The sequence below is a fragment of the Sorex araneus genome, chromosome 4 (genome assembly GCF_027595985.1).
Source record: "Sorex araneus isolate mSorAra2 chromosome 4, mSorAra2.pri, whole genome shotgun sequence".
In the NCBI taxonomy this organism is placed as follows: Eukaryota; Metazoa; Chordata; class Mammalia; order Eulipotyphla; family Soricidae; genus Sorex; species Sorex araneus.
Genome location: NC_073305.1, coordinates 222,725,155 through 222,741,610, shown reverse-complemented (window position 1 = coordinate 222,741,610; position 16,456 = coordinate 222,725,155). Strand labels below are relative to the sequence as shown.

General features: G+C 61.3%; 4 protein-coding genes across 7 annotated transcripts in view; 2 read left to right on the top strand and 2 right to left on the bottom strand.

The window, feature by feature from the left end:
• Positions 1 to 478: 478 nt before the first annotated feature.
• On the bottom strand, positions 479 to 7,899 carry RGS11 (regulator of G protein signaling 11). Its single transcript, XM_055135660.1, has 17 exons — positions 6,944 to 7,899; positions 6,625 to 6,721; positions 6,505 to 6,555; positions 6,286 to 6,389; positions 5,779 to 5,830; positions 5,627 to 5,685; positions 5,478 to 5,554; positions 5,327 to 5,408; positions 4,469 to 4,534; positions 3,690 to 3,719; positions 3,565 to 3,626; positions 3,371 to 3,484; positions 3,169 to 3,284; positions 2,995 to 3,082; positions 2,783 to 2,921; positions 1,272 to 1,351; positions 479 to 1,193 (listed from the first exon to the last, which is right to left on the bottom strand). The coding sequence occupies exons 1-17, from the start codon at positions 6,992 to 6,994 to the stop codon at positions 1,106 to 1,108; spliced, it is 1,356 nt and encodes a 451-aa protein (XP_054991635.1). The 5' UTR covers positions 6,995 to 7,899; the 3' UTR covers positions 479 to 1,105.
• Positions 7,900 to 7,937: 38 nt separating this feature from the next.
• On the top strand, positions 7,938 to 9,682 carry ARHGDIG (Rho GDP dissociation inhibitor gamma). Its single transcript, XM_055135182.1, has 6 exons — positions 7,938 to 8,086; positions 8,340 to 8,519; positions 8,635 to 8,718; positions 8,864 to 8,940; positions 9,046 to 9,109; positions 9,342 to 9,682. The coding sequence occupies exons 1-6, from the start codon at positions 7,975 to 7,977 to the stop codon at positions 9,539 to 9,541; spliced, it is 717 nt and encodes a 238-aa protein (XP_054991157.1). The 5' UTR covers positions 7,938 to 7,974; the 3' UTR covers positions 9,542 to 9,682.
• A 146-nt stretch (positions 9,683 to 9,828) lies between these two features.
• Positions 9,829 to 12,841, top strand: PDIA2 (protein disulfide isomerase family A member 2). Its single transcript, XM_004604449.2, has 11 exons — positions 9,829 to 10,012; positions 10,343 to 10,549; positions 10,971 to 11,104; positions 11,192 to 11,329; positions 11,398 to 11,514; positions 11,593 to 11,718; positions 11,803 to 12,000; positions 12,083 to 12,203; positions 12,279 to 12,460; positions 12,554 to 12,643; positions 12,731 to 12,841. The coding sequence occupies exons 1-11, from the start codon at positions 9,829 to 9,831 to the stop codon at positions 12,773 to 12,775; spliced, it is 1,542 nt and encodes a 513-aa protein (XP_004604506.2). The 3' UTR covers positions 12,776 to 12,841.
• A 154-nt stretch (positions 12,842 to 12,995) lies between these two features.
• Positions 12,996 to 16,456, bottom strand: part of AXIN1 (axin 1) — a 30,689-nt gene continuing 27,228 nt past the window's right edge. For all 4 annotated transcript variants that reach the window (XM_055136425.1, XM_055136426.1, XM_055136424.1 and 1 more), the window contains 3 exons: positions 15,585 to 15,830; positions 13,937 to 14,101; positions 12,996 to 13,636 (listed from right to left, as the gene is read on the bottom strand). In XM_055136425.1, the coding sequence (XP_054992400.1) occupies positions 13,510 to 13,636; positions 13,937 to 14,101; positions 15,585 to 15,830 (538 nt within the window). In that variant the 3' untranslated portion in view covers positions 12,996 to 13,509. The remainder of the gene's footprint in view (positions 13,637 to 13,936; positions 14,102 to 15,584; positions 15,831 to 16,456) is intronic.

Below are 16,456 nucleotides of genomic sequence, written 5' to 3'. Positions count from 1 at the left end.
TGGCAGGTCTCTGCAGCCACTCCTGCTGCGGAAACTCAGCCCCACACAGCCAGACACCTGCGGGTCAGCAAGGGGGCCCAAGGGCAACTCAGCGGGAGCTCTGGGTCTTGGGACTGTGTGCGATTCTGCTCTGGGGGAAGGCACTTGCCTCCCACATGGCCGACCCAGTTTGATCCCTTTCACTGCATAGGGTCCCCAGCACCACCAGGGCTCACTTCTGAGCACACCCAAAAGACCCTCTGAGCACTGCTGGACATGACCCCCTCCCCTGAAAAAAATAACTACTTAGAACCCACACAAGTTCCCTGGCCACATTCCACAGGGAAAGCCTAAAGCAGAGTCTTCTCACAAAGCCCATGGAGTGGCCAGAGGCTGCAGTGACCAATCGCAAAGGTGAAATCCCTGGACTCCAGGGTCCAGGCTGCATCACAGAGGGAATCAATATGGTCCAGGGGGCAGCTGAGGAGAGGGACCACATCACAGCCACAGATACACATGCAGACACATGTTTACAGACATGTACACCTGCACACCTGTAGACCCTGCACAGTGTGCATGTGATGGATGATGGCAGAAATAGGTGTGCTGTGTGTGCTGCTGTGCATACATGTGCAGTGTGCTCATGCTGTGTGCACGTTTGTGCATGTGTGAGGTACAGTCACCACAGAGAATGGGAGCACACAGAGGCAGAGGAGTTTTATTTTTTGCAGAGGCAGAGCACTGGGAAAGCAGCTGGGGCATGTGTTAGGCCAGGCCAAGCTGTACCCCAAAGGACCAGCTATACCTTTGCGCCAGGGGAGGGAACTGGAGCTGCCCCTTCTCCAGGACCCCACCTGCCTTCTACAACAGGGCCTGAGGTGCAGGACCAGGTCACAGTGACAGCTGGGGGATCCTTCTGAGACAGTGGGGCTAGAGGCAGGATCCCACACGTGACAAGGAAGCTTCCTGTTGTCCTGCTCCCAGGAGTCCCCACTAACAAAGGTTCTAGGGATAAGGACAGGTGTGGGCACCCAACAGTGCCCCAGACTGTGGGCCACTGTGCCAGGCCCTCTGGGTGCAAGTGCCAGGTGCTGGAGGTGTCAGTGACCAGGGAACTCCAGGCCCCTCAGGCCTCCCCACCACCACCCCCAGAAGCAGGCAGGGGTGCTGGACCGGGGCTGGAGTGTTGTGGCTTCAGCAGGACTGGAAACACCCTGTGAAAAAGCAGCAGCCTGAGCTGGGCCTCTGTCTCCTGTGGGGCCAAACAGCTTGGCACTGCAACTGGCTCTCACCTCTTTGTCTCCGGGGGGACCACGGCATCCGCCAGCAGAGTTTTGTACAACTCAGACTTGAGGAACCTCGGGTAGGTGTCCTGCAAGACAGCGTCCAGTCTTCCATTATCCAGCCTGGCCTCAACAGCTCCCCACTCCCTTCCTCTCAGGCCCTGGTGTGGAGGGTGGGGAGAGACGAGGCACTCTGGCCAAGATACGGATCCAACTAGTATTTCTTTTAAAAAGTAATAAAAGAGGAGATAGTACAGCAGGTATTACTTGCACGCAACTGATTTGGGTTTGATCTTCAGCACCACTGGAGTGATTCCTGAGTGTGGAGCCAGGAGTAACCCCTGAACATCACTGGGTGTGGCCCAAAAGATAAAGGGCCCCATTCTCTGTCTTGGGGTTTCAGACTGTGTTCTTCTTGCTCTCTGAAGAAGCCTGCATTCTCTCTTGGACTTGTAACCCTCCATCCTCACATTTCTCTAAATAAAACTATTTTACTTAAAAGGGGATGGGGCTGAAGAGATAGCACAGTGGGTAGGGCGTTTGCCTTGCACTCAGTTCATCCGGGTTCCCAGCATCCCATATGGTCCCCCGAGCACTGCCAGGAGTAATTCCTGAGTGCATGATCCAGGAGTAACCCCTGTCATCGCCAGGTTGACCCAAAAAGAAAAATTAAATTAATTAAAAAGGGTAGGCTGGAGCGATAGCACAGCTGGTAGGGAGTTTGCCTTGCACGAGGCTGACCCAGGCTCGATCCCCGGCAGCCTTTATGGTCCCCCAAGCACCGCCAGGAGTGACCCCTGAGCATCGTTGGGTATGACCCAAAAAGCAATAAATAAAAATAAAAGGGGGCAGGGATGTAGTTCAGCGGTAGAATGCTTGCCTTTCATGTAGGAAACCCTGGGTTCAATCCCTGGCACCACAAAATAACAGGACCGGAGAGAGCTCATTGGGCTGTGTGCATGCTTAACATGCAGGAGGCCTGGACTCAATCCTGGCACCACATGGTCCCCTGAGCTCTGCAGGGAGTGACCCCAAGCATAGAGCCAGGAAGAGCCCTTGAGCACTGCGGGTGTGATCCCAAAACATCAGTAAATAAATAGGAAATTAATATGGTTGACGAAGCAGAGAAAGGTGGAGGGTGGGGGAGAGGCTGGCTTTGTTGGAACAAATGTGATGCCAGACTGGACTTTGGGAGGGCATCTGTTCCCCAGGCTTGGAAGGCAGAGAAAGAACAGCCCCAAGCTCTGAGCAAGGCAGAGCTGGACTAACAGGATGAGCTTCTGGCGCTGCCAGTGTGGTGTGGGGGTCACTAAGTGACCGCTGGACCGTAAAGGAACACAGGGCAGCGATCACGGACAGGAGGCGAGGAAAAGGTCAGTTTCAGGGGAACTGAGTGAGCAGTGTGACTTCAGTCTTGCATAAGGGACACGAGGATAGGGGTTTCCAGGCAGGGGCTGAAGGGGCCACTAGCCAGGGGCTCCGCCCCCCACCTCTGCCTCGCCCCGCCCCCACAGCCCCACCTTCTTCATGAGCAGGTAGACGTGCAGCTGCGCATCGTCCAGCACGTGGCGGTGGGGCCGCTGCAGCCCTGCCAGGGTCCGCTCCAGGGTCCGGCTGTCGATGTTAACCCAGCGGGCAGCGCCAGGGGCCAGGAACTGGCTGTGGTGGTGGGCGGCTGGTGAGTGTTGGCTCCGCCGGCTGTCCCATCAACCTCCCACGCCCTTTGGCTCACTGGTACACGGCGTCCACCAGGGCAGGGACCTGGGCCTGCCCACCGTGACGCAGCTCCTCGCATGCCTCCCAGAAGCTGAGGTTCTCGGCTGGGGGTCCAGGTACCAGTCAGGCTCAGCTTCTCGGCTGCTGCAGGGCAGGGTGGGGGTGGCTCTGGGCTCTGGGGGCTACTCACCACTGAACTCTGTCTGGAGGAAGTCCATGAAGCGGGCCCGGCCCATGGGGTCCCCCAGGAGCTCCCAGAAACTGAAGGCCCAGCGCTGCACTCGGAGCTTGGTGGGAACGGGCACGCTAGAGGAGGTGGTGGCCAGGGTCTGGTCAGTGGGGAGGCAGGTGGTGTGGAGCTGCAGCACCGCCTTGTCCACCCTGGGGCTCACCTGGACGCATTCATGGCCCAGTAGGTGGTATCACCTGTGACCCAGGGGTTGCTGGGCAGGCACCCTGACAGGATGGGGTCATGCGGCCCGTGCTGGCAGCTAAAGCGCAGGAACCTGGGAGTGCAGGGAGGGGCTGTGGGGCTGAGAGCAGAGAGGGAGCCCAGGAGCCAGGGCAGAGCTGGGGTCCCACTCACGCCTCGAGGCAGATGGAGGACTTCACGTGGACCCGGCCCAGGGCTGTTCTGAGGTGCTGGATCTAAGAGGAAGCCAGTGAGGTGCCAGGTAGGTGACCAGCCCCACCGTCCCCAGCCCCACCTACCTCCTGCTTGTAGAAATCCACAGTCTCAGTCTGCAAGGGGCAGAGGCAACAGTCAGGGGGGCTCATGCTGGGAACCGGTCACACCCCAGTGGCAGGGGACTGATTTCCCAGGAAGCTTCTGGGGACTTCTAGTCTGGAAGTTTCAGAATGTTCCGTGGAGCCCTCCAGTTCTGGGATTTCCCTGGCTCCTCACTCCCTTGAGTGAGACTACCTCCTATTTTTTTTTTTTGCTTTTTTTGGATCACACCCGGCGATGCACAGGGGTTACTCCTGGCTCTGCACTCAGGAATTACCCCGGCAGTGCTCAGGGGACCATATGGGATGCTGGGAATCGAACCCGGGTCGGCCACGTGCAAGGCAAACGCCCTACCCGCTGTGCTATTGCTCCAGCCCCTGCCTCCTATTTTTAATGCATGATATTTAAAACGACTCTCCTAGGGCAGAGTTATAGCACAGTGGGAAGAGCATTTGCCTTCCATATAGCTGACCTGGGTTCTATTCCCAGCATCCCATATGGTCCCCTGAGCACTGCCAGGTGCAAACATTGAGCATCGACTGGCTGTGGTCCCCAAACAAACAAAAGAACTTCCACAGCGTTGTCTGGGGTGGCACCCAGAAGAGGGTCCAGGCTAAGGCCCCCAGTCAACTGCCACCCTGTATCTGTTCTCTGCCTGACTCGACCCCCGGGTAAAGGCTCACTGGAAGCCAGAGGATGAAGGCTGGGAGCCTACAGGGACAGGGGGTGGGGGCCCAGGGGAGAGGGCGGGGCTGGGCCTCACCATCCACACAGGCCTGCTGCCTGGGCCCCGCTCTGGGCCCTGCTCCAGCACGTTCGGGACCCCGGGCTGTAGGAGGAAGTGCAAGGGTGGGGCCCCATATCACACACGACATAGGAACCAGCCCAACTCAACACGGAGTCGCACAGCCTGTATCTCCCTGCCCCCGCCTCAGCCTCTTGGGTCCCCTGTCCAGCCGCCAGCTTCTGCCTGTCTTTGTAGCTCCCTGCTTCCTCCTCCTGGCCCCGCCAGGCCCACCTGCTCACAGCAGAACCTGAACCATCAGGCCCCCACTGAGCCCCTCCTCACACATACACACTTTCAGGTGCATGGTGCATGTGTGCACATGATGGCACACACAGACACACGCACTCCCCCACAGACATGAAGATATGATATGCACACGCAGGCAGACCCGTCTGTCTGCAACTGCCTGTCACTCCAGGTCCTTGAGTCCCCTCATCCCACCTGCCGCCCACCTGACCCTGTTCTCAGCCCCCAGGGCCTCCTCCCACCCACCCTTTCCCGACATGCCTGATGGAGCCATGGGTGCTGCTTCTGTTCCTGGCATTCTTCCCTAGGGAGCTTCTTCATGGGATCTGTGGTGATCTGGATATACCCCGGGGCCATGTGCTGGGGGACCCCCTCAAACCACGCCCAGGCCACAGCACCTCCAAAAACTCTTGGCCTGACCTCAGTCCCTTCTGCTGTCCTAGGCCTGTACGGGGATAGGGTGGGGGCAGGTGTCTCCACCTGAGGCCCTGAGACAAACTACCTTGAAAACTTGGGGCCCTGAGGCACCACACTCTACAGATACCCTAAAAGGCACTGGCGGAGGCCCAGAGTGGGGGAGGGGCTCACCGGGGGCCTGACCACCAGCCAGAAGGCCTGCTCCTGGCACATGACCACCAGTCTGTCTGCCTTCCTTTGGCGTCCGGCGGCCCTGAAGAGGCAGAGTTGGAGGACACTGCGCCTACCACCCCTCCTGAGGCAGGTCAGCTAAGGGTCTCACCGCAGCTGCTCCCGGGCCTGGGAGCCCACCAGGTCCCACAGGTAGCCAAGCCTCCTGTGCAGCTGGTCACGGGCATCCTGCAGGCGAGGGCTCATGTGGGCTCTTTCACGGCACAGCCCAGTCCCCAGGTCCCATCACTGGGCTCCCACCTTCTCATGGCTGAGCAGGGCACCCCGTTTCTGGATGCTCTTCTTGGCCAGATAGATGGCTGCAAGGAAGGTCCACACCTGAAGCAGCCAGCCCAGTCCAGCCCCGGGCGTGGCCAGAACCCCCAGTCAGGGACCGGCTGCCCCCTGCTCACCATAGTCCAGGTCAGCCACCGGCCGCAGGGTGTTTGTCCAGAAATAGGGTGTCTGATATAGGTGCACAGACACAGTGTCCAGACCCTCAGCCTGCCCTGCCCTAGGGAGTGGACTCCAGGCTCTCTGCTCCCTTGGCAGAAGGCTGGAGTAGCTGAGGGCATGGCCCAGGCTCCCGGACCACTGACCTATCGGTCTATCTGGAATGCCCTTCCTCCCACTGTGAGCCCAACCCCGAGCCCCTCCTCCCAATGAGGGTCCTGCTGGAGGCAGGGGCTAGAGACAGGCCAGACAGGGCTCAGGAACCACAGGGAATGACTGAGGGGTAGAGATCCCACCCGCAGCACCACCTACCCCACAACCTCCTTATTTGGGGGGTTGGCACCTAAGGGCTCCTGGGAAGCCACAAGAGGAGGAGCCCTGGTGTGGCTCCAGAGAAACCCAAAGTCGCCCCTTGGTCTTTGATGGCGGTTTCCACCCAAGCCTTGGGAGTGGGTTGTGGGCCCCACCTGGAACCTGTAGAGCGCCTCGGAGTGGAGCAGGGGGCTGCAGGGCGGGCACAGTGCATATAGGTAGCCGTGGCGCAGCAGGAGGGAGCCCAGGTGCAGGGCCTCTGCGGGGGCAGGGGCGGGCTCAGCCAGCTGCTCCCTCGGCAGGACAGGTCTGCACTGTCCACAGCAAGGAGCTGGCCAGGCCTGGCTTGTGCAGGTGGCAGGGCCAATCCTTACCTGCCTCTGCTATGAGATGCTTCCGGACCAGCCACTGCACCACCGCTCGGCCTGCGTGTGAGAGACCCAGGGTAGGGGGAGCTCAAGGCAGGCCCTCCGCCCCCACCCCCCAAACCTCACCGGTGACAGTGTGGGGCACCACGGTGACAAGCAGGCGCTGGTTCTGCATCTTCACGCCTTGGTCGGGATCCTGCATGCTCAGGACCAGGCGCTCCATCTGGGGGTGACCGTGAGGGGCCTCTGTGCCCCCAGCTCCCCCACCCCTGCTTCTCTCTGCCTGGATCCCAGCTCAGGGGATTAAGTCAAATCACGGGATTCGTGCATGGGGGTGGAGGCAGGGGGCAGGTCTCTGCCCAGCTGCCCCCTGCTGCCACCACTCATGCGACCACTCATGTCTAAGAGTGGGGATGGACAGATGGCCCAAGCCCCACACACCCACCTTGCTCAGACAGGGCATCTGTATGCTGCGGGGCACAGGGTCAGCAGCCATGGTCAGGACGTGCAACTGTGAGGTCCAGCTGGGATGTCCAGGCCTGCCTCCCGGGGCCCGCCTCCAGTTAACCCTGCCTCTTCTGAACCCTTAGGGTGCCTCCCTAGAGGCCACGCCTGGTTAGAACAGTATATCCTGAACAACTCCCAACTGTGTATCTCACTGTGATCCAAGTTTTAAAAATCAATTAAAAAAATTTTTAGGGGGGGCTGGAGCGATAGCACAGCGGGTAGGGCGTTTGCCTTGCACTCGGCCGACCCGGGTTCGAATCCCAGCATCCCATATGGTCCCCTGAGCACCGCCAGGGGTGATTCCTGAGTGCATGAACCAGGAGTGACCCCTGTGCATCGCCGGGTGTGACCCAAAAAGCAAAAAAAAAAAAAAAAAATTTTTAGGGACTCAAAAAAAATTTTTTTTAGGGGCTGGAGCGATAGTGCAGCGGGTAGAGCGTTTGCCTTGCACGCGCCGACCCAGGTTCGATTTCCAGCATCCCATATGGTTCCCCGAGCACTGACAGGAGTGATTCCTGAGTGCAAAGCCAGGAGTAACCCCTGTGCATCGCCGGGTGTGACCCAAAAAGCTAAATAAATAAATAAACAAATAAATTTTAAAGACCATCCCTCACAGTCTCTCAGAAACCAAGGCTGGGGAACTCCCCACTTCCACTTCATCCCCCGCACCCCCCAAAGGTGGGTCAGCGAGTGGGAGAGCTGCGGCAGGCTGGGAGGGCTCCAGGGGAGGCGTGTGTGCAAGAGTCTCCCGGAGGAGCCTGAGGCGCAGCGAGGGACTGTCGTCCGGCCGCCGCGGCCACTCGGGGCCAGCCCCTGGCTCGGCGCGGGCGCGGCGGGGGTCGGAGGCCGGGCCCCTCCCCGGCGCGGGCGCGTGGGCGGGCGGCGGGCCCCGGAGCCGGGCGGCGCGCGACGGGCGGCGCGGGGGGCGGGGGGCGCGCGGCGCGGGCGCGGCGCGGGGGGCGCGGCGGGATGAGCTCAGCGCGGCCGCGCCGGGGCTGGGCCGCCACCATGCTGGGCCTGGACGCGTGCGAGCTGGGCGCGCAGCTGCTCGAGCTGCTGCGGCTGGCGCTGTGCGCCCGAGGTGAGCGGCCGGGGGGCTGCGGGGCGCGGGCCGGGGGCGGGGCGCTTGCGCGGCGGGTGGTCCCTGCCACCCCCCGGGCGGGGCCGGCGGGAGCTCCCGGGGACCCTCCCGGGCGGGCGGCGCCCGGGCGCTCGGCTCCGCAGAGTTGGGGGACGCTGGGGGGCCCCAGGCTCCCCTCCCGGGTCCCCGAGGCGGGGAGGGCTGCGGCGTGGCCCGCGGCCAGCGAGGGCCCAGACCGCCGTCTTCCCCCCAGTCCTCCTGAGCAGCAAGGAGGGGGCGCAGCTGCTGGCGGACGAGGCGCTGGACGAGGCGCTGCCTGAGTACCGGGCCCCGGGGAGGAAGAGCCTCCAGGAGATCCAGCAGCTGGACCGGGATGACCAGAGCCTGGCCGCCTACAAGCGGGCGCTCCTAGGGCCACTGCCAGCAGGGGGCGGTGCGCGGGGCTGGGCGCGGCCGGGGTGCTGGGCGGGGGCGGGGGGAGCTGTGCCGGGGCGCGTTGGGGCTGCGCTGGGCTGGGGCGCCCCCGCCCGACTCCCCACTCCCCACAGATGTGGGCCAGCCTCACGTGCAGGTGACCAGGCTGACGCTGGTGTCCGAGCAGGCCCCTGGGCCAATCATCATGGATCTTACAGGTAACCCTCGCAGGGAGCCCCTTCCTGAGACCACACGGGTCTCCCAGGATTCCTGCCAGCAGGAACACCCACGTGGCCCCCTCGGGGTCCTGGGCGGGTCTTGGCCACAGCTGGGTCTGCAGCTGAGCCGCAGCTCCTTCCGCAGCGGGGCCGGCTGCGCTGCGAGCCCAGGTGTTTGTGCTCAAGGAGGGCGTGGACTACAGAGTGACCATAGCCTTCAAGGTGAGGCACCGCTGCTGCGGGGGGGTGGGGGGGCGGCCCTGAGCCCTGCCCTGCCCAGCCCAGCCCAGCCCTACGCCAAGGGGCCCTGCCCCTCCTGCCCTTCAGGTCAACAGGGAGATTGTCAGCGGCCTCAAGTGTCTGCACCATGTCTACCGCCAGGGCCTGCGTGGTAAGCCGCATGGGTGCATGGGTGGGGGTTGAAGGGGTTCAGGGGTTCAGGAGCATTTGATGCAGTGATGTGGGGTACAAGGGTGTGGGGTGAAGGGATGCAGGGGTGTGGAGTGAAGGAGTGCAGGGGTATGGAATGCAGGAATATGGGGCAAAGGGGTGTGGAGTGAAGGGGTGCAGGGCGTGGGGGATGGGCAGGTCAGGGCATGTTCCTGATCCTGACTCTCCCCCAGTGGATAAAGCCGTGCACATGGTGGGCAGCTATGGCCCAAGCGCCCGTGAGTACGAGTTCACCACGGCGGTGGAGGCAGCGCCCCGGGGTGCGCTGGTGCGGGGCGCCTATGTGGTCAGGTCCTTCTTCACGGATGATGACAGGAACGAGCACATGTCCTGGGAGTGGGGGCTCCGCCTCAGCCAGGACTGGAGGAGCTGAGCGCCCCGGCTGTCGCCCCCACCTCAGTCATGAGCCTTCCCCACTCTGTGGCCAGACCCCGCCCTCCTGCCCTGGTCTGGGACACCTCCTCCTTGGCCTGGCACACGCCCCAACCTTCATTAAACGTCACCTGCGTCCCTGCCTCTGGTGTCCCGTCTGTCTGCCTACCCTCCCCAGGGCGGGAGGGGGGTGTTTATCTCCAGGTGCCCGACCTGGGTGCCACGTAGCAGCTGCTGTTTGGCCCCTGGGCCCCTTATCTGCCCCTGCCCCAGGGCCCCGGCACCACTATGGACAGCAGGCCCCTGCCTTGGCTGCTGCTCGTGCTGCTGCTGCTCCGGGCCCCGAGCCTGCGGGGCCAGGAGGAGCCCCCACCGGAGGACCCCCCCCAGGAGGAGGATGGGGTCTTAGTGCTGAGTCAGAGCACCCTGGGCCGGGCACTGCGTGAGCACCCCGCCCTGCTGGTGGAGTTCTGTGAGTGCGGTGCGGGGGCTTCCCTGTGACGTGTGTGGCGGGACCAGGCCCAGGGGTGAGGGGCTGCTGTCTGGCAGATGTTTGGTCGAGGGTCAGACCTTGCCTTTTGCACACTTCTTCATGCAGGCTGACGCAGTTCCCAGCGGGCCGAGCCCAGCGCTGGAGCAGGGAGGAAGGGGGCTGGGCAGCTCCATGTCAGGATAGGGCTGGCCTTGCCTCGGGAGCCTGGTCTCACCGTCCAGCACCTGGGGGACAGACCTCAGTGAGCAGCTGGCCAAGCAGGGTGGGGATGGGGTCCAGGGCTGGGGCACTCATGGCCCTGTTCCCCAGACGCCCCCTGGTGTGGGCACTGCAAGGCACTGGCCCCCGAGTACAGCAAAGCAGCAGGGCTACTGGCGGCAGAGTCAAGCAAAGTCCGGCTGGCCAAGGTCGACGGGCCCTCGGAGCCAGAGCTGACCAAAGAGTTTGCTGTGACGGGGTACCCCACGCTCAAGTTCTTCCGGGATGGGAACCGCACTCACCCTGAGGAGTACACAGGTGCGGGCATGAGTGCACAGGTTTGCGTGGACAGGGGAGTACACAGGGTATGAATACATAGGTGTGTGAGTACACAGGTGCGGGGACAAGGACCAGGTGGGGACGTGTTTGTGTGTGTAGGTGGGGGAGGAGTACACAGGTGTCAGCATAGCGTGTGAGTACACAGGTGTGTGTATGTGCACATAAACGTAGTTTAGCATTTATGGGGGGCACATAGTACAGGTTGGCATGGGGGGGCTAGGCGGCTACACAGTACTGGTTGGCATGTGTGGAGCACTACACAGTATGGGTTGGCATGGGGACTACACAGTAGGTTGGTATGAGGGACACTGGGGGTATACAGCACAGCAGGTTGGCATGTGTGTGTCTGTGTGTGTGTGGGGGGGGAAGGGCTGACTCCAACTCAGGGAATTCCCCACAGGCCCCCGGGAGGCTGAAGGCATTGCTGAGTGGCTGAGAAGGCGGGTGGGGTCCAGTGCCACGCAGCTGGAGGACGAGGAAGGGGCCCAGGCACTGATCGATTCCCAGGATGTGGTAGTCATTGGCTTTTTCCAGGTGAGCAGGGAGGGGGTCAGGTCATGCAGCGGGTGCTGGAGTGGCCAGGCCAGGTGGCAGCCAGACTTGTGGGGTTGACTGCTATAGGATCTGCAGGACGAGGATGTGGCCACCTTCCTGGCCCTCGCCCAGGATGCCCTGGACATGACCTTCGGCTTCACTGACCGCCCGAAGCTCTTCCAGAAGTTCAGCCTCACAAAGGACACCGTGGTCCTCTTTAAGAAGGTAGTTTGGGGCTGCGGGGGGTCGGGGCCAGGGCTGAGGCTCCAGCTGAACCCGTGTGTGTTGTTCAGTTTGATGAGGGCCGAGCAGACTTCCCTGTGGATGAGGAGCTGGGTTTGGACCAGGGGGATTTGTCCCGCTTCCTCCTCATACATAGCATGCGACTGGTGACCGAGTTCAACAGCAAGGTGAGTAGGGGGGCGCGGACACAAGCAGGGCAGGTGCCCAGCAGTACCGCCCTGACCCCAAACCCCACCCATCCACAGACATCACCCAAGATCTTTGGGGCTCGGATCCTGAACCACCTGCTGCTGTTCGTCAACCAGACACTAAGCCCCCACAGGGAGCTGCTGGCCGGCTTTGGGGAGGCGGCTCCACCATTCCGGGGGCAGGTACTGGTAGGGCATGGGGGCAAGGGGGGCGGGGGGGCCAGTGACGGGGTGGGAGTGGACCCAGCTCGGACCGCCTGCTGGCAGGTGCTCTTCGTAGTAGTGGATGTGGCTGCAGACAATGACCACGTGCTGCAGTATTTTGGCCTCAAGGCCGAGGAGGCCCCCACCCTGCGCTTCATCAACGTGGAGACCACCAAGAAGTATGCTGTCACGGATGGGACCCCTGTCACTGCAGCCTCTGTCACTGCCTTCTGCCACTCAGTCCTCGATGGCAAGCTTAAGGTCTGCTGCTCAGTGGCACCTGGGGGGGTGGGGGCAGCTCTTAGGAGAGAGCCCAGAGAAACACCTGACTGGTACTCCCCAGCCCTATCTCAAGAGCCAGGACATCCCCCCGGACTGGGACCAGCAGCCAGTCAAGATTCTCGTGGGCAAGAATTTCGAGCAGGTGGTTTTTGATGAGACCAAGAATGTGTTTGTAAAGTTCTGTGAGTGTCAGGTGGGGCAATGGGAGGGCAGACATGGGGATGCCCATTGATTTTGCCAATGTGCCCCTACCTCAGATGCCCCCTGGTGCACCCACTGCAAAGAGATGGCCCCGGCCTGGGAGGCACTGGCTGAGAAGTACAAGGACCATGAGGACATCATCATCGCCAAGCTGGATGCCACGGCCAACGAGCTAGAGGCCTTCACCATTCACGGTTTCCCCACACTCAAGTACTTCCCTGCCGGCCAGGGGCGCAAGGTGAGGCGGGGGGCATGCTGGACCTGCACCCCTGGAGGGGCTGGTCTGGGAAGGGGCTGAGGGTGCACCCCCACCCTACTGCTCCCTTCTCAGGTGATTGAGTATAAGAGCACCAGAGACCTGGAGACATTTTCCAAGTTCCTGGACAGTGGGGGCGAGCTGCCTGTGGAGGAACCAGCTTCGGTGGGTGCCTTGATGGCTCCAGGCCTCTTGGGTGCTGGCGTGGGGCCAAAGGGAAGCCCCACTTTAAGCTGTACCTGATATTTGCAGGAGACCCCAGCCAATTCCACGCGGGAGCCCAAGGAGGAGCTGTAGGGCCCCCACATCCGCATCCGGGCCTCTGTGCACCCAAATAAAAGGCTTGTTCTGGGTGGTTCTGGACTACTGTGTGGTTCCTGAGCCCTCTTGGGTGGGTCCCTCAAGGGGGTCTGGGCACACCTGCTCAGGCATTGCCACTGACCATGGCCCACCCTCTGCAGGGCCCTACCACATGGCTCCAGACATGGGAGCAGCAGAAACACTCACTACAGCTAGGGAAGGTCAAAAAAAGCTTTATTATTATCCAAGTACCTTTGAAAAGATAATTGTACAAGTCAGCGCATGAAAAATGGGCCTGGGGCAGCCCTTGCTGACCCTGGCCTGAGAAATGTACATATTTACATGGGCCCGCTGAGCTGTGGGCCCGGGGGCTGGAGAGGCTGGCCCAGCAGGCGCCGTGGCCGGATCCGCACAGCTGCACCAACACTGTCAAAGGCACTCGGTGACGTGGACAAGCAGAGGCCCTGGGCCTGTCCTGGCGAGACCACAAGGAGACCAGGAGGCACAGAGCCTGGCTTGAGTGCTAGGGCTGGCCTCATGGGCTTCCCAAGTATTGCTCCGGAGGCAAGGGCAGGCTCCCTCCTTGCCAACAGGGGGCAGGAGCATGCGAGGTCACTGGAGGGACCCTGTCCACCTGGACAGATGAGCGCCCAAAGGCAGCCCAAGGCATCCCCCCCCCGGAAAGGAATCGGCCATATGCGTGGCAGCACGTGGCACTGTGAAGGCTGTGATCAGTCCAGCTTGTCCACTTTGCCGATGATCTTCTCCTCAAAGACGGGCAGGATGGCCTCGTCCTCCCGGACCTCCTCGAATACCACTCCACAGTCAAACTCATCGCTCACTTTCTTGAAGTAGTATCTACCAGGCAGGGGAGGGGAGGTGTTAGTTTACTGCTGCGCGGAACTCCTGCCTTGGTCTCTGGGGTGCTTTGGAGCACCAAGTCGGATCCCAAGGGCTGAACCCACCACCCCTCTGTGGTGACACCCCTCCAGAACCCCTCTCACAGCCAAAGGAATTGTGCCCCGGTCCTGTGTTCCCGTGGTGGAGCCAGCAGGAAAGAGCTTAGAAATGGAGGACATGGGGCTTGTTGGGGCCACGCCTACTGGTGCTCAAGGGGTCAGGGAGGGACGTGGTGGGGACAGTCTGCCAGGTTCTTACCGGTAGCTGCCTTTCTTGGTCAGTAGCTCCTTGAACTGGCCTAGGGTGACGGCACGGCCCCGCACGAGTGTCCTATAGGGAATGGGCTCTCCGCAGAAGTAGTAGGCCACGACAATGCTGTCACAGGGCTGGCCGCCACCACCGCCCTTCCTCTGGGACTTGGTCCTGCGGGGAAACACGGGGTGAGTGCGGTGCCCCACATGGGACGGGGCCAAGGGGTGCTGCTCAGGGCTCACATGTACAGCCAGGACGCATGCAGCGTCCATTGTTCACACTGTCCAGCCCCAAACTGGCACTTGGTGTGTACAACAGTGGACCCTGGGAGGCTGCAGGGTGGGTGTGGTCATTCCTGTATTGACAGGTCAGGCAGACACTTGGCAAGCGCAGACTGGATCCACCCGGAAACAAGCCCGTCCATGGTGGGGCAGTCAGGGGAGTCGGTCCAGCACTGAGTTGAGCGGCTGCTGGCCTGGGCCACCAGCAGCCTCTGTGGCCTCACTGCAGGGTGCCTGGGATGGCCTGGCACAGCCCTTCTCTCTCTGCAGCTCAGGGGCTGACACCTGCTTCCTTCCTTCCAGGTCAGAGACTCTGGGTTCCCCACCTCTTCCAGGGTCACACAGTGGCTTGATGAGGAGGTTTCAAGATCCAACGGCCTGGCAGGAACGGGGGGCTGGCTGTGGGTCCCCATCTCTGCCTGTGTCCTGTGGATGTGCCCCCCACCTGTCTGAGCAGGGCTGGTCACAGCTGAACCCTGAGGCAGCACAGGAAAGGAGTGGGGAAGGGAGCAGAGGGCAGAAGAGGAAGGAAGGGGCTGCAGAGGCAAAGCTGCCCCTTGCTGGCCTGCAGGTCCTGGCACCACGTGTCAGGTGGTGTCCCTGACAGAGGGGAAGGCCTATGTCCAGCTGTCCCTCTAGAACAGCCACTCTGCATGCTCTGGGCTCGGCAATGGCTGGGTCGGCATCCCACATGGTCCCCAAGCACCACCAGGAATGGTCTTGGAGAGCTCCAGGTGGGATGCAGTGGGTACTCCATCTCTGTCATCGCACAGCTCCCCACAGGGGGAGAGCCTTCGGGGAGATGAGCTGGCCACGCCTTTTTCAGGGTGCAGCAAACCCTGAGTCCAGCCACACAAGTGGCTTCTGTCAGGCCAGGATCCCCGAGTGTGGATCTCCGTCAGGAGCCCTGGGCCTGTCCCCTCGCTCCAGCGGAGGCCTCTGTAGAGGACCTCAGCCCTGCACCAGCAAGTCTGGACTCTGGGCCATGCCACCCCTTGGCCCCATGGAGCCCAGCTGCCCCCAAGTCCCTCACCCTGGACAAGATCCCCACATCCGAGGGCTGAGTGAAGACTCAGCACCCCATTTCAGATTAAGAGGGGATGCACTGGCGGGACCCATGTCCGTGCATACAACCCACGCCTGTACACAGGCCTCATGGAAGGCCCTCAGGAAGTCCACCCCCATGGCAGGCATTGGTGTTTGCAAGACCAGAGTATGGCGGCTCTGCAGGGTAGCTGGGGGTAGGGGTCTGGGACCCACATCACAGGCACAAGACAATTCACCTTCCCCACCCAGTTCTCAGTCACTGGGCACAGCTCTGCACCCCTGACAGCAGTGACATCTGGAGAGGCCTGTGTCCCCACACCCCGAACCTCTGCTTTGAAGGCAGTTTGCTGGCTCTCTTCTCTTCTTCCTCCAGACGTCGACGGGCCTCCTCGAGCTGGGTCAGAGGGTTGGGGGCTGGGTTGGGTGGCATCGTGGGGTCTTGAATGAAGAGATGTGAGGGCTGGACCGAGTTCCGGAGCTGAGCGCTGACCCAGGGGTGCACAGCCCCAGGACGCTCGATGGACAAGGGCCTGGAGCTCTCATGGACCTGCTGTTTCTTGGTCCCAGAAGAGCTTTGGGAATAAGAAAACAAGGGTAGGCATGTGAGATCCTAGCAAGAGATAGCTGGCACAGTGTGTGCCTTGGGCAGAACTGTCCCTGTGTTCCGCAGAGCCATTCTTCCTGGCCTACAAGACATTGACTTCCCTTTCCTGTTTTCTAATACCTTTAGTTGCTTGAAAGGTGAAGGGGGATACTACTGATTGGGTGATCTGGGGATCAAATCTTGGGTCTCTGGGCTGGAGCAATAGTACAGCAGGGAGGGCACTTGCATTAAACATGGCTGACCCAGGTTAGATACCAGGCATCCCATATAATCCCCAAGCACCACCAGTAATAGTCTCTTAACAGCCAAGTGTAAGCCCTAAGCACAGTCAGGTGAGGCTAAAAAACCAAATCCAAAACCGAACCAAACCTAACTGTGGTCTCCTTCCTACATTCAAGTCTGCATTCAGTCCCTGGAGCTCTCTCTGGCCCTGCTGACACAGCTAAGGCCGGGCCTCTCCTGAGCATGTACGCTCAGCCCATGGTACTTGGGGTTCACATTCAGAGCCCCATACATGCTGAAAACAGAAACAAAGCCCCGAAACAAAGCCCTGAAACAGAAAGTCTGAAAACCTTACATTGGATACTGCTACTC

Excerpts from the sequence above, each read along its gene's own strand:
- ARHGDIG (XM_055135182.1), top strand. The coding sequence starts at position 7,975 with ATGAGCTCAGCGCGGCCGCGCCGGGGCTGGGCCGCCACCATGCTGGGC. Across the intron at positions 8,087-8,339 it reads GCTGGCGCTGTGCGCCCGAG|TCCTCCTGAGCAGCAAGGAG; the intron begins GTGAGCGGCCGG and ends TCTTCCCCCCAG. Across the intron at positions 8,941-9,045 it reads GAGTGACCATAGCCTTCAAG|GTCAACAGGGAGATTGTCAG; the intron begins GTGAGGCACCGC and ends CCTGCCCTTCAG.
- RGS11 (XM_055135660.1), bottom strand. The coding sequence starts at position 6,994 with ATGGCTGCTGACCCTGTGCCCCGCAGCATACAGATGCCCTGTCTGAGC. Across the intron at positions 6,556-6,624 it reads GGTGCCCCACACTGTCACCG|GCCGAGCGGTGGTGCAGTGG; the intron begins GTGAGGTTTGGG and ends TCTCACACGCAG. Across the intron at positions 5,555-5,626 it reads CCCTGCTCAGCCATGAGAAG|GATGCCCGTGACCAGCTGCA; the intron begins GTGGGAGCCCAG and ends CCTCGCCTGCAG.
- PDIA2 (XM_004604449.2), top strand. The coding sequence starts at position 9,829 with ATGGACAGCAGGCCCCTGCCTTGGCTGCTGCTCGTGCTGCTGCTGCTC. Across the intron at positions 12,001-12,082 it reads TCCTCGATGGCAAGCTTAAG|CCCTATCTCAAGAGCCAGGA; the intron begins GTCTGCTGCTCA and ends GGTACTCCCCAG. Across the intron at positions 12,204-12,278 it reads GAATGTGTTTGTAAAGTTCT|ATGCCCCCTGGTGCACCCAC; the intron begins GTGAGTGTCAGG and ends CCCCTACCTCAG.